At 38.2% G+C, this 14,075-nt stretch overlaps 1 protein-coding gene and 1 long non-coding RNA gene across 2 annotated transcripts in view; one reads left to right on the top strand and one right to left on the bottom strand.

The window, feature by feature from the left end:
* CXCR4 (C-X-C motif chemokine receptor 4) overlaps window positions 1–2,161 on the top strand; it is a 4,150-nt gene extending 1,989 nt beyond the window's left edge. The window contains exon 2 of the mRNA XM_069067851.1: window positions 516–2,161. Coding sequence (XP_068923952.1) covers window positions 516–1,577 — 1,062 coding nt within the window. The 3' untranslated portion in view covers window positions 1,578–2,161. The remainder of the gene's footprint in view (window positions 1–515) is intronic.
* A 9,175-nt stretch (window positions 2,162–11,336) lies between these two features.
* Window positions 11,337–14,075, bottom strand: part of LOC138146071 (uncharacterized) — a 36,866-nt gene continuing 34,127 nt past the window's right edge. The window contains exons 3-4 of the long non-coding RNA XR_011164378.1: window positions 12,850–12,928; window positions 11,337–12,141 (exon numbers count right to left, since the gene is read on the bottom strand). This is a non-coding gene — a long non-coding RNA (uncharacterized lncRNA). The remainder of the gene's footprint in view (window positions 12,142–12,849; window positions 12,929–14,075) is intronic.

Here is a 14,075-nt window from a genome sequence, read left to right as displayed (position 1 = left end):
AAAAAAAAAAAGTCTGAATGGAGAACAGTCTTCTGGTGCGCTTAAGCACTCCTTTCTCTATCTCCTGTGTTGTTATTGCTTTGGTTTTTTGGGGGAGGGAGGCGTTGCTAATATGCTTTGACCCGGCTATGATGGATCAAATCCCCTTTCAATCCCAGCCTGTCCCTGCCCAGAAGAATGGCTCTTGAAATTTCTTTTGGTGGGCTTGGCTTAAAGATTCCATGAGATTCTGAAGTTAACAGAAAAATCTAAGCTACTATATTGTTTCATGAGTTGTAGATGGGAAAAGGACGGAGAATTTTAAAGAAATGGTGCCATCATAAGGGTCCTCCACCCTTCTCTAGAAAAGTTGTTTCCCCTTGGAAGAATTTTTATTGGGGGGAGGAAAAAGAGGAGAGAATTTGGATTACTTTTGTTTATAAAAAAAATAAGAATCTGGAGTCGTATAACTTGATAGATGAGTACTGGGTTTGTAATTTCCTGTCATTTACATTTCTTATTCTGTTTTCTTGCAGTCCTATACAGGCTTCATCATTGAGTTTCATGATAACAGCAGTACAGATGGGCTTGGCTCAGGTGATTACGATGGCAAAGAGCCATGTTTCCGGCATGAAAACGAGGATTTCAACCGCATCTTTCTACCTACAGTGTACTCCTTCATCTTTTTGACCGGCATTGTGGGCAATGGGTTGGTTATCATCGTCATGGGTTATCAGAAGAAGTTGAGAAGCATGACTGACAAATACAGGTTGCACCTATCGGTAGCTGATCTACTGTTTGTTCTCACTCTGCCTTTTTGGGCCGTGGATGCTGCTGCAAGCTGGTACTTTGGAAAGTTTCTTTGCAAGGCAGTACATGTCATTTATACAGTCAACCTCTACGGAAGTGTCCTGATTCTGGCTTTTATTAGTTTAGACCGATACCTGGCAATCGTTCATGCAACCAACAGCCAGAGACCAAGAAAGCTGCTGGCAGAAAAGGTGGTGTATTTAGGTGTGTGGCTACCTGCTTTCTTGCTCACCGTTCCTGATATCATTTTTGCCAACACAGGTGAAGCTAATGGAAGGTACTTTTGTGACCGGGTATACCCTCATGACAACTGGCTGATTTCTTTCCGGTTTCAGCATATCTTAGTCGGACTTGTTTTACCTGGCCTAATTATCCTGACCTGTTACTGCATTATCATTTCCAAGCTGTCACATTCAAAGGGTCACCAGAAACGAAAAGCCCTGAAGACAACAGTCATACTTATCCTGGCTTTTTTCGCCTGCTGGCTGCCTTACTACATCGGGATCAGTATAGACACATTTGTTCTCCTGGAGGTGATCAAGCAGGACTGTGACTTTGACAGTGCGGTGCACAAATGGATCTCCATCACAGAAGCAGTGGCCTTTTTTCACTGTTGCCTGAATCCCATCCTTTATGCCTTCCTTGGTGCCAAATTTAAAACCTCTGCACAGAATGCACTGACATCAGTTAGCAGAGGCTCAAGTCTTAAGATACTTTCAAAGGGCAAGAGGGGAGGACACTCGTCTGTTTCTACTGAGTCAGAATCCTCAAGTTTCCACTCCAGCTAACACCATCTTCCAAGATCTAAAGAATTTTTTTATAATAAAAGAACTTTTTTTTAAAAGTTATACTTTTTTTTGAGATACAAAAGACTGACCATAATGTACAGCGTATTATTTACTGTTTGAATTTATTGTTTGTTTGTTTGGTTTTTTTTTACTTTTTAGGGATGTTTTGTTATGTTTAATTGATTTATTTATATAAATTTGTTCTTGTTTCATGTTGATGAGTGTCTAGGCAGGACCTGTGGCCAATGCTTGGTTTGCAACTGTTTATATTTGTCTGACTGTATAGCTATAGAAAATGTGAAGTTAAACACTTGTAGAGTGTGTGGTGAATGACTTAAAGCTAGAAAAACTCTGCTCAGCTGTTTGTACATAAATAATCTTTCCATTCCAGTTTCAACTATTTTTCCCCTATTCCTCTGAATTTGTATGGTTTACACTAGAGTAATTCTTAATGTAGACATTGGCACTTAATAACCAAAACCCTTGAGTCAAGTGTTAGATGGTGGTTTTTCAGTATTGGGTTAGTTTAAAAACCTGCAGTATACAGTCTGTGTTAAGCTGTTAATAAAAGAAAAGGAAAACTATTTGGTGTTCCATTTGTATCTCTGTGGTTGACTTTGTTTAGACTTTCTGGTGCTAGTTAAAAGCTCTTCAAGCTGGAGCCAATGTGTATGAAAGATAATCCTTCTGATCTTCTAGGCCATAGTGGGGAGGGGGGAGTTGGGGGGGATAGTGAAGAAGCATAAGATTGAATACAAAATATTTCAGATTTCCTTACATTTGGACTCTGTTGAAAAACTATGATCATTACCAGTGTATCTAGGCATCTAGTCAATTTGATTTTTTTTTAAAGGGCATCTAAGCTTAGAATCATACCACAACCTGGCTAAAGGCCTTTCCTTTTGATTCTTCTATCTTGAACCAATATGATTTTTGTGCTTAGTACCATTTTCCTCCCAGGGAAAATCATTGAAACAACTTGACATTTGACAGTGATGATGTCAGAGCTTAAGGGTACACTGAAGCAGAGTCCATATTTTCCAATTTTTGCACAAGATGAGTTGTGTAATGTAAGTGTCTTAATTACATTAGATTGTGTAAGCCTCCAGGATCTTGAGCAAATTTCAGCCGCAGTTTCCATTTTACAGATTTACATGATTTCCAAGTGGCAACAAACACTTATATCACCTCCCTTTACAGATGAAGCAGGTTGCTCTAAACTGTTTCCTCCAAATTCAGAACTATGAAATATTTAAGACAATATTTAGACATTAATACTTTTTTCTGATACAGTCCATTTTGGGGGGGAAATTCTAATGTCTTTGTGAAATAAATCACATTTGTTCAAGGCAAACTAAAGCTCCTTAGCAAGGAAAACAATAAAATGGAATCCAGTTCATTGTATATCTCACTATGGTTTGTAAATCTGGGATAATTTAAAGTGGTATTCAATCTAATTTGAGTATACAATTAGATTTTATATATACTTTAGGTTTCTTAGTTTTCCCTGGGAAAAATAATCTGATAATCGTTCACTTTAGGCATAGTTTCATATTTAAATTTAACTCCCAAATACTTCAGTAGGAGATTACAAATGAGCTCACTTGAACCTTTTCTATAAATATTTATTCTGTCTGAAACAATAGAAGTTCTCCAAAGGAATGCTTTTTCCTTCCTATCTGTTTAAAAACCCCTGCCCCAAATTCTTTTCCCGGCACTATGGAGTCACAACAAAAAGCAATTGAACCAAATCGAAAGGGACCCTCCTTCTTTTAATGGGTGTTTCATTCAAGTTTGGGACAAGGGTGGTATAGTCTTTCTTTGAAAAAAGTATTGGGTCTCTTCCTGACCTTTATCATTCCAACTCATCACTGTCCCTCCAGACATTGCCATGTCGATACAGTGACTATATAAAAGCTGCCAACATCCTGGTAAGTCTTAGTAACCTCACAATTCAGGGAAATCCATAGTCTGTTTTCTATGCCTTGAAGTGAGGGTTCCTCTCCTGTCTAGCGAAATTCCATTATGAATGGGGTCCTTGGAGGTCAGTGATAGAGCTCTAGTTGTATACTGTGAGTTAAATATTTGCATGGTGAGCCGGCTGCCACAGATGGCATAAATACATCATCTAACTAGAGATTGCTAACAACACGAACTCTACATAAACTAATTTGGGAGGGGGTAGGGTGTGCTCTAAATTTTTATGTTGTAAAAGACTAATGTATTAAAATACTGCTACTCTACAACCTGTCAACTTCTTTTAAAATAATGGATTCCCAGCCTCATTTTTCTGTTGGCTACATGAACAATTCTGGTTACCTTTCACAAGTCTCCTTTTCTAGGATCGAGTGCAAGTTTAAAAGACTATTTCCAAGAACACTGCCTTATATGACCTGTTAACAGAACTGCAAAGAATGTTGTAACTCAAAATTCCAACCTCTTTGCTTAGAAAAGGAACAGTATGAACACCCAAAACATTAAGCACCTGCTGTGTGTCAGGCACTGTGAAAGGAGCTGTGATACTAAGGAAAAAAATTATAATTGTCCTTAAGTCAAGGAGCTCACCATTGTGTACTGGGTTCATTGGTCCTGGCAAATAATCCCCACCTTCTTCCAGGGGACAATTCCCATAGCCACCACACCTTCATTATCTTGCCTAGAGGGTTGTAATAACTTCCTAATTTGTTTCCTGGCCTCAAATCTTTCTCTTCTCCCATGCATCCTCCAAATGACTGCCAAAAAGTATACTCTTTAAAAGCACAGAATTGACCATGTCACACTTCCCCACTCAACAAACTCCCATAACTGTCTGTTACTTCTAGGATCAAATGCAAACTCCTCTGTTTAGTATTTAAAGCCCTTCACAGGGCCTGGCATTTAGTAAGCACTTAATAAATGCTTGTTATCTGACTGACTGATTTCACAACCTGATTCCAACCTACTTTTACAGACTTTTAACTACTCCGAACCCCAGACAATTCTCTAAAACAGTTGTAGAAGCTTCCTCACCCAAGACTTCTCTGTTGTAGCGAACTTATAAGTTTATTCCCCTAGCCCTATCCCTATTATTGCTGTTATTATTTTTATTATTATTCATAACTTCAATTTCCTCTATAGCATTTGGCATTTGCTGAGGCATAACTTTCTGTGGGTCTTCAAGTCTTTCCATGGGCTCGTGTTCTGTCTCCCTCAACCAAACTGTAAGTTCCCTGAGGACAGGGACCCTGACTTTTATTTTTTCCCATGTCCCAGCCCTGACACAGAGCCACCACACAGTAGACAATCAGTAAATGCTTGTTAACTAACATGTTGTGAACAAACAGCAAAGAAGAAAAAAGAACAAAAGAAGATGAAATGCTTAGAAGCATTATGAAGATTCTAAAATAGCTGAAAATTCTAAAGTTTTCCACAAAGCCCATGCTGTCTCTAAAGACATTGATGTTTACTCACTTAATCCTCACCATCAGTCATGACTCAATTTGGATCACTTCCCATTTTCTTCAGGCTTTTGTTTGGTTGTATTGTGTATGCCTCTGTGTGTGTAATTGGTTTTTTTGTTTTTTCTTTTAGAAAGGGGAATGATTAGCTACCAGCTATTGTTCAGTTAGAAAATGTCTCAAGCTGTCCTGAATTAATTAAAGTCAGTCCTATTGCTTCCAACATTAAAATCTGCTGGAAATCCTCTGTAAGACTGACAATCCAAACTTTTGGGTAGGCCAGAGAGTGTCTATAACCTAAAATTGGGGAAAATATTTAAGGCAGAGGTTCTTAACTTATTTGTGTCAGAGACTCCTTGGGTAATCTGGGAAAAACTATGGACCCCTTCTCAGAATCATTTCTTTCAATGCATAAAATAGAATATACAGAATTACAAAAGAAACCAATTATATTGAAATAGTTATCAAAATATTTTTGAATGAATTCTGGTTAAGAACTCCTCATTTAAAGGAAAAAATATTTCTTGTCAAAATATGTGAGGGTTTAGTCAGAACCGTAGGCACTATGCACTTATTAAGCAAAGGAAGAGCAGTAAACAGATTGGATTATTGCCTTGGACCTTCTCTATATCTCCACTTCATTTCCATTTCACTGCTGTTTTCTGAGTTTCCTCTTTTCCTTTCCATGTCCTTTGTTGGTTCTTTTTTCTTCTTCTTACCTTTTACTGTTGGCATATTCTATCCTGGTCTCTCTTATCCTTCTCCTTTGGGAACCAAATTTGCTCTTGTAATTCTGTGATTACAGATGTTCCGGAGTTCCTGCATATTCAGCACAACTTCCTACTTTTCCCATTTCCATCTCTAGTTGTGTACAGTAATTATCAACGTTCACAACAAGGAGCCTGCACTCCCAAAAGATCCTAAGTTACAAGATTTAATTGTCATATGTTCATAACATATTACTTCCTAAGACAAGAAAATAAACTCAGGCATTGTGGAAAGAATTTCAATCTCAGTGGTTGAAAAATAGGGCAGCTATCTCTTCAGTTCCCACTCAGCTATGCTCCTCTTGACTTCACCATTCCCCACCTCTTTTTAAACTTCTTTTTATGTATTATCTTCTCCCATGGGGCAGCTAGGTAGCTCAGTATCCACTTTAGCCAGAGTGCTGGGTCTGGAGTCAAGAGACCTGGGTTCAAATCCCAGCTTCAGACATTTACTAGCTGTATGACCCCAGGCAAGTCACTTAATCCTGTTTGCCTCAGTTCCCTCATCTGTAAAATGAGTTGGAGAAGGAAATGACAAAACATTCCAGCATCTTTGCCAAAAAAAACCCTCAACTGAACAACTTCTCCCATTGAAATGTGAGTTTCTTGAAGGCAGGGACTGTCTTTTGCCCTTTTTTGTATCCCCAGCAATTTAGTGCCTGGTACCTAGTAGGCATTTAATAAATGTTTTTTGACTGATTGGCACAACCATGGCCTCAGTTCACAAATTTCCTTTTCCCAAAAGAAACTTGCATGTAGCAAGGTCTGGACTCCTCCCTTCTCAAACCTATTCAGCATCTATAATCAGGTGAATGCTTTCTTATGACAACATTCCTCATATCTACAGTCAACATCTCAAAGAATGAAGGACTTTTTTAGGTCTGATCACTTCTTGTCAGCTCTCTGGTTTCACTATCAGAGTGCATAGTTCTGGACAGAAACCACTGAAATGTAAAGGAAAGTTATGGGTATCTAGGCAGGTGTTACAGCAAATTACCACAAATAGTGTTTTTGCTAGATGCTCCATAAGGGCTATGACTAACTTCCCACCTGCGAGTCCAGAAAAATCAAACCCTCTAAACACAAGAACAGTTGTTTCATTTTCATTTTTACCTTCTTTTAAAACATACATCAAGTCCTAATCTCTTTGATTTATCTACTTAATGGAGAAGAGTCTATTATAAATCTATCCAAATGGCAGAGGAAGCCTCCTTCCCACTCTGCCGCCATTTGCAACAGTTCAAGCGTGGCTACCACCAGGAGTTCGAATAACAGTGGAAATTGGACCAGAGCAAAGGATACAGAAAAAAAGGAGGCAGTTTTTCTACCTTCTTACCACTGGAAAACATCTTGTCAGATTCACAGAAGGGCATTAAGCCCATCATTTTTTAATTAAGCCAACCTAATTCCTCCACAAAGTTCTGACTACTTATGCCGTAACAACTTTACCTTCCATTAATTCCTATAGCAACTGTATTCTCTATCATGTAATTAAAACTGTTATAAATAACATTAGATAATAGATATGAAAGTTGTGAAGAGTTTGAAGCAGTATAGTAACGTATTATTATTGCTACCATTTATTATTATTTTACTTTTCATTATTTTCTGGTTGTTTCGTGCTTATAAGTATTACTTCTTAACTGATTGCTTGGGTGGGGAACCTTCAACCTCAAGTTCCCATGTGGCCCTCTAGGTCTTTCAGCACAGCCCTTTGACCAAATCCAAACTTCACAGAACAAATCCCTTTAATAAAAGGATTTATTCTATAAAACTTGGACTCAGTCAAAAGGCCACACTTGAGAACCTAGAGGGCCACATAAGGACTAGAGCTATACCTTATAATTTTTCCATGTTTCCCAAGGCAGTCACAGTGAAAGCAAAGCACACAGAAGACAAAATAATTCACTAGACCAATCAACAAGGACTTAATCAGTGCCCATGATTTGCTGGGCAGAAAATACACATTCATTCAATATGTAGGCAAAGAAAAAGCCTATTTATTGAACCCACAGTGCTAGTCACTAGGAAGGACACAATACATAAAACATGCCCTCAAAGGCCTTGAAGTAGCATGTACATACATATAAAAACTATAATATAGGTTTCATATACACATGTAGATGATATGTATTATAATCTATCCATATATTTGTATTATATGTAACATTTGCCAGTGCAAAATAACTTTTTAAAATTTACATTCTAGGGGCAGCTAGGTGGCACAGTGAATAGAGCACTGGCTCTGGAGTCAGGAGTACCTGAGTTCAAATCTGGTCTCATACACTTGACACACTTACTAGCTGTTTAACTTTGGGCAAGTCACATAACCCCAATTACCCTCAAAAAAAAAAAAGCAAAAAAAATTTACATTCTACACTGTTTAATCATTTCAGTTGTGTCTGACTCTTTGTGACTCCATTTGGGATTTTCTTGGCAAAGATACTAAAGTGGTTTGCCATTCCTTTTCCAGCTCATTTTACATATGAGAAACTGAGGCAAATAGGGTTAAGTGACTTTCCCAGGATCACAGCTAGTAAATGTCTGAGGCCTGATATGAACTCAAGAAGATGACTGCTCTACCTAGCTGCCCTACCTCCCAACACTACCTACTTTTTATTAAAATCTCTCAAAGTGCATTTCACTGTGTCCAAATGTTATCACCTCAGATCCTATTTTCAAAATAGAAGAACTAAGGGCAAGAGTGTTTCTCTCAGCCCTGGAATAAACAGGGGTATAGAACAGAGACAGATCACTGATGACTTACCCTGGATCAGTTATAGATGTGACTGGCTTTATATAGGTTCAAATTAATTAAACATTGATTAAGTACCAATTAATATAAGCACAAGCAGGAATACAGGGCTGAAATGATAGACCCTGTTGTCAAGGTCTGTATTCTAACTGGTGGGTGCATAGGATCAGGGAGTCGGTGACACAGGTCAATTAGATCAGCCCTTTCACCTTAGAGAGGTAGGGGAGACTTGCAGAATGAGACAGCTCGAGTGACTAGTGAGTAGCTATCTATGTAAACACATTCCAAAGGAATACTATCATCTCCCATGTTTAGGTTTTTCTATCATACTTGTGATTGGAGCCTTCAAAGGTAGCTGGGGTTTACTCACTCTAGGCATTTAAATCCCTTTGTCTACTTCCCTGTACTACTGCAGAGCTCCTCCTGTTGATGGGCCATCCAGAACCAGTCCGATGCCGAAGTTGAAACTCAGACGCCTTGGATTCAGTCATAGCTATGTTGGATTATTTTTCCCTTTAAATCAAGCTAAAGAGGGAATCCAGGATGGTGGTGAAACAACAGGACACACATGTCTTTTCATAGCCTTTTTGTATTAAGACGTCCGTGAAATTTGTTCACCTCTTGTCAATGAACTCTGAAATTGTTCCCTGAAATCTTGAACCTGACTAGCTTAGGGTCATCAGGAAGACAAGTGCCCAAATAACTATGGCACAAGGAGAGAAGAGGATAAGTGCAAAGAAAAGGCCCGGGCAGTCTTTCCTTAAGGACGAGGGGTCACTTTAAAAGGAGTCTTTCTTAAGGGGAGGGGTCATTTTAAAAGCAAAACAAAACACTTTTTCCTATCTTTATCTTTTTCTTTCTGATTAACAAGCATTTATTTCCTTGACCTCTCACTTCCCCTCCTCTAATTGAACAACAAAATAAATAAGAAATATTCATAGTCAAAACAAATTTGCACATTGGCCATGTCCAAAAATGGTGCGCTGTGTTCTGGATTCTGAGTCCTTCACCTCTCTGGCAGGAGGTGGGTGGTGTGTCTCCTCTTCAGTCTTTTGGAATCATGGTTTCGTCATTGTCATTGCATGGTTCGTCCTTCCTTTGTTCAGCATTCTAAAATCTTTCAAGTTGTTACTCTTTATAATGCTATTGTCATTGTAGAAATTATTTTACTAGTTCTGTTCACTTCCCTCTCTATCAGTTCATAAGCTATTTCCAGTTTTCTCTGAAATTGTCCATTGCATTATTTCTTATGACATAATAATATAACATTACATTTTTCCCTTTATTTTTTGTTACATTTTAAGTTCCAAACTGTGTCCCTCTCTCCCTCCCCACCTTAACCTAGAGAAGGCCACCATTTGACACAGATTCATAAATGTACATAAAACCATGCTGCGGGTACTTCTACTTGTCAGTTCTTTCTCTGGAAGTACATAGCATCTTTCTTCATGAGTCCTTTATGGTTGATTTGAGTATCTAAAGTACTCAGAATAATTTGGTTGTTTACAATTATTCTTCAAATAATACTGCTATTATTTGTTATATACAACATTCTCTTGGTTGTGCTCATTTCACTTTTCATTATTTCATGCAAGTTTTTCCATGTTTTTCTAAAAATCAAACAGCTCATCATTTTTATAGCACAGTACTATTCCATCACAATCATGTACCACAACTTGTTTTACGATTCCCCAGTTGATAGGCATCCCTTCAATTTCTAGTTCTTTGCTACCACAAAGAGAGCTACTACTGTAAATATTTTAGAACATATAAATTCTTTTCCTTTTTCTCTAATCATCTTGGGAAACAGACCTAATAGTGGCATTGTTGGGTTAAAGGGTACATATGGTTTTTATACCTTTCTGGGCATCATTTCATATAGCTCTCCAAAATGATTGAAGCAATTTCATAGTTCCATGCATCAGTGTATTAGTGTCCCAATTTTTCTACATCCCCTCAAACATTTGTCATTTTCTCTTTTGATCATTTTAGCCAATTGTAATGGGAATGGGAATTTGAAGATCTTCCCTGCCCCTTAATAGACCTAAGGGGGAGTTTGAAGACCTTCCCTGCTGTGAAGATAAAGTCTGCCCCCTGATAGGCTGAATGTAATCACATGGAGCCTGTGGTGGAAGGAGTTTGCTGAGCAGAAGCAGAACCCACAGAAAGGAATCTGGTAGAGAGCTAGCCTGACAGTTGGAGACAGTTGGGGACAGAGGAGCTTAGGCAAAGAGATAGAGGTTTTGTGAGTAAATATTGATCTTTTATTGGTTTGTGTGAAGGCTGAAGGACACTGTAGCTCTCGCGTTATTACGGCTTCTGAATATCTTTGGTACTATGATGGAATCGGCTTACTGGTTTTGGGATTGGGTTTTCTGGTGTCTAAATAAATCCTGCAGTGTTCTCCTCTGCCTGGAGGGTTTGGCATATTTTGTGATGGAAAGTCATGCGACACTTATAGGCACAGTCTTTATCATGATCATGGGCACTGTAAATATAGCATTGGCCCTACACCAATCTGATAGGTGTGAGATCATATGTCAAAGCTTTCTCTTGTTTATTCATAAATTTTTCTCCTATTCATAAGTTTGATAGGTATTGTGTTCCATGCTCTAGTTTTCTTATGATATCTCCCTTTATATCTGTCATGTATCCATTTTGACCTTATCTTGATAAATGCTGTTGGATATCAATCTATACCCTATTTCTGTCAGACTGTTTTCCCATTTTCTCAACAATTTTTTTCACAAATAGTGTTCTTATTTCAAAAGCTTAACTTTTTTTCTTCACATTACATTTATATACCATCATTTGTTTTTGTCATTCTCCAATAGGTGGGTACCCTTTAGTTTCTGTTCTTTTACTATTATTTTTTTTAAAAAAGATTCTTTCAGAATTTTTCACATATGGGTCTTTTTCCTCTTTCTTTGCTCAGTTTGAAGTATATGTCTTTTAGTGCTATCTCTGAACCAAGAGGCATATACACAGTTTAGTGACTTCTGGAATAATTTCAAATTGCTTTCCAGAATGTTGCTTCACAGCTCTACCAATAGTCCATTAGTGTGCCTGTTTACCCACAGCTCTTCCAACATTTACTGTTTTCCTCCTCTGTCATCTTTGTCACTCTGAGAGGAATGAGAAGAATTTGCTCAAAGTTGCTTTAATTTCTATACTAATTAGTGATTTGGAGATATGTGTGTGTGTGTGTGTGTGTGTGTGTGTAATATAACTGTTGCTAACTTGGATTTCTTCCTTTGAAAACTGCTTTTTCATATTCTTTGACCATTTATGTATTAGGGAATAGCTCTCTGTCTTATTTTAATCAGTTCCCTGTAAGTCTTAGATATGAAAACCTTATCAAGTAAACACTGCAAATATTTTTAAATTACTTGTTACACTTCTCATTTTACATGTAATGGTTTTGTTTGTACAAAACCCTCTTTAATTTTATACATTACGAAAGCTTAAAACTTCACTAAGACTTTTGTGATATCCTGTAAAATCAAAATTTTTTATCCATTTTATCTTCTGGAATGGAGACAGATCACTTTCAAGTGGAAGCAGTCAGGAAAGTCTTCAAAGATGAGAGGGTATCTGGGTTGAGCCTGACAACAAAGATATTAGATTCTCTTGAAAGCACTAACATAGAGAACATGGTTCTTGGGAGCAATTCATGGTTATTCCATTCAGTTCAACAATCAAAATACATTTATTAAGCACTTGTTATAAGCATAGATATTGTCCATGTTGATATGTTTCTGTTGCTCTATTGTGTTTGCTATTTTAGAAGGGAGAATGAGGAGAGAATATTTCATTTTTTTTTTTTTACCTATTTTTGCTCTGTTTCTCCCCTGCTGTTGGTTCCTGGGGAGCAGGGACTGTATATCCCTTCCTTCTTTTATAAAACCCTCTAGCAGCTAGTACTAGTCTCTGCCCACAAATAAAAGTCATTGGCTGAGTGTTGACTAATACCTCTTGGACTTCAGCAGCATATGCCTGGCCCCTCCATGGCAATAATCACCAGTCACAACTTTTGGCAACAGTTCCCCAGAAAGAGTCAATAAGTAGGACAAAAGAAAAAAAAATCATAACCCTTTACAATGAATAGTGCTTCACAGCCACACACTGTGTCACCCTCAAAGGCATAAGCCAAACAAAGGAGGCAGAAGGGATTTGGGCCAGTCCCAAGCTTGCAGGGACAAAACAATGTACCTTTCTGTAGAATAGTTATGACTTCTTTGTTTGCTTTCAGTCTGCAGGCCCCCTACTTCGTAAGGCTTGAATTATTTCCAAAGACTGTGCTAGTGACCCACCTTTTATTGAGATCTTTCAAAGTGTGTTTCACTAAATGTCAGAACACTCTTCTTCAAGTGAGGAGCCCAGATCCTGTTTCTGAGACATAAGAATTGAGGGAGGGAGAAAACGAGAGGTTAAGGGGGTTTCTCTATTCATCTAGTGCCTAACTGAACCTCCCAGCATTGGGCTTTAATGAAAAGAGCATTGGATTTGAAATCACTGCACCATAATGGAAACAGCACTGGGTTTGGAGTCAGAAGCTCCTGAATTTAAACCCTGGCTCTGCTTCTTACTGCATGTGTAAGTCACATAAGCTCTTTGGGCCTTATTTTCCTCATGTGTAATGAGGGAGCTGGACCGGAAGTGTCAAAGCAGTGTTAAAACTAAATCTGTGACCCTCTGAAGTAGAATTGAAGTAAAGTGCCCTCTCAGATACTAGCTGTGTGACACTGGGCTAAGTTTCTTCTTCTAAACTGTTTCCTCATCAGGAAAATGGAGATAATAGTATTTGCCCTGCTCACTCCCCAGGATTGCTGTCAGGAAAGTATCTTGTAAACTTCTAAGTATTATAGAAAATGAGTTAGTATTACTGGAAAGGTATCATTTCTCAGGAAGTGGGGGGTGGGGGGTTGGGGAGATCCCACATAAAAAGCCTGACCAGTCAAAAACACCACCAGAATAAATTAGAGGAGAGGGCAGGCACAATGTGAGTTGAGAGGAAGGTAACCATGTGTGTCTAGGATAATTTTCCTAGTGGAATCTTAGAAAAGGGGTATCAGAGAGCCAGGGGGCATCATAGAAGAATTCTTTATGGATCAGTGCCTTGGGACTTTAGAGTATCAAACTCAAATAAAAATGGGGGGCCACTAATACCTATACATGAAGATCTCTTCAGGCCAAGTATTGACTTAATTTTTAAATGTAATATTATCTATATTTTGTTGTATTTTTATTTTGCTAGACATTTCCCAATTACATTTTAATTTGGTTCCAACAGCAGCCCGTGTTTAACTCCAGAGAATTACTTTAATCTACCCTATAGAGTATAAAAAATTGGACTATATGACTAGAATGATCCAGTCCTGGAGTTAGGATGCTGTGTAGAGCAGGACCAAAAGCCAGCACTCCCAGTAACTCTTCACCACTGGCCACATCTGTTAGAGTGTACTCCAAAAGTGATAGGAGGCTTGGGGTCCTTCACCGATATCGTCCTCCAGTTGCTGGATCTTTTGAAATACACAGG

The sequence above is a fragment of the Petaurus breviceps genome, unplaced genomic scaffold (assembly GCF_028583685.1).
Source record: "Petaurus breviceps papuanus isolate PSGF00001 unplaced genomic scaffold, PetGlider_PUasm1.0 90752, whole genome shotgun sequence".
Taxonomy (NCBI): Eukaryota; Metazoa; Chordata; class Mammalia; order Diprotodontia; family Petauridae; genus Petaurus; species Petaurus breviceps.
Note: the sequence above shows the minus strand (reverse complement) of the source record. Positions and strands in the feature narration are given on the sequence as shown.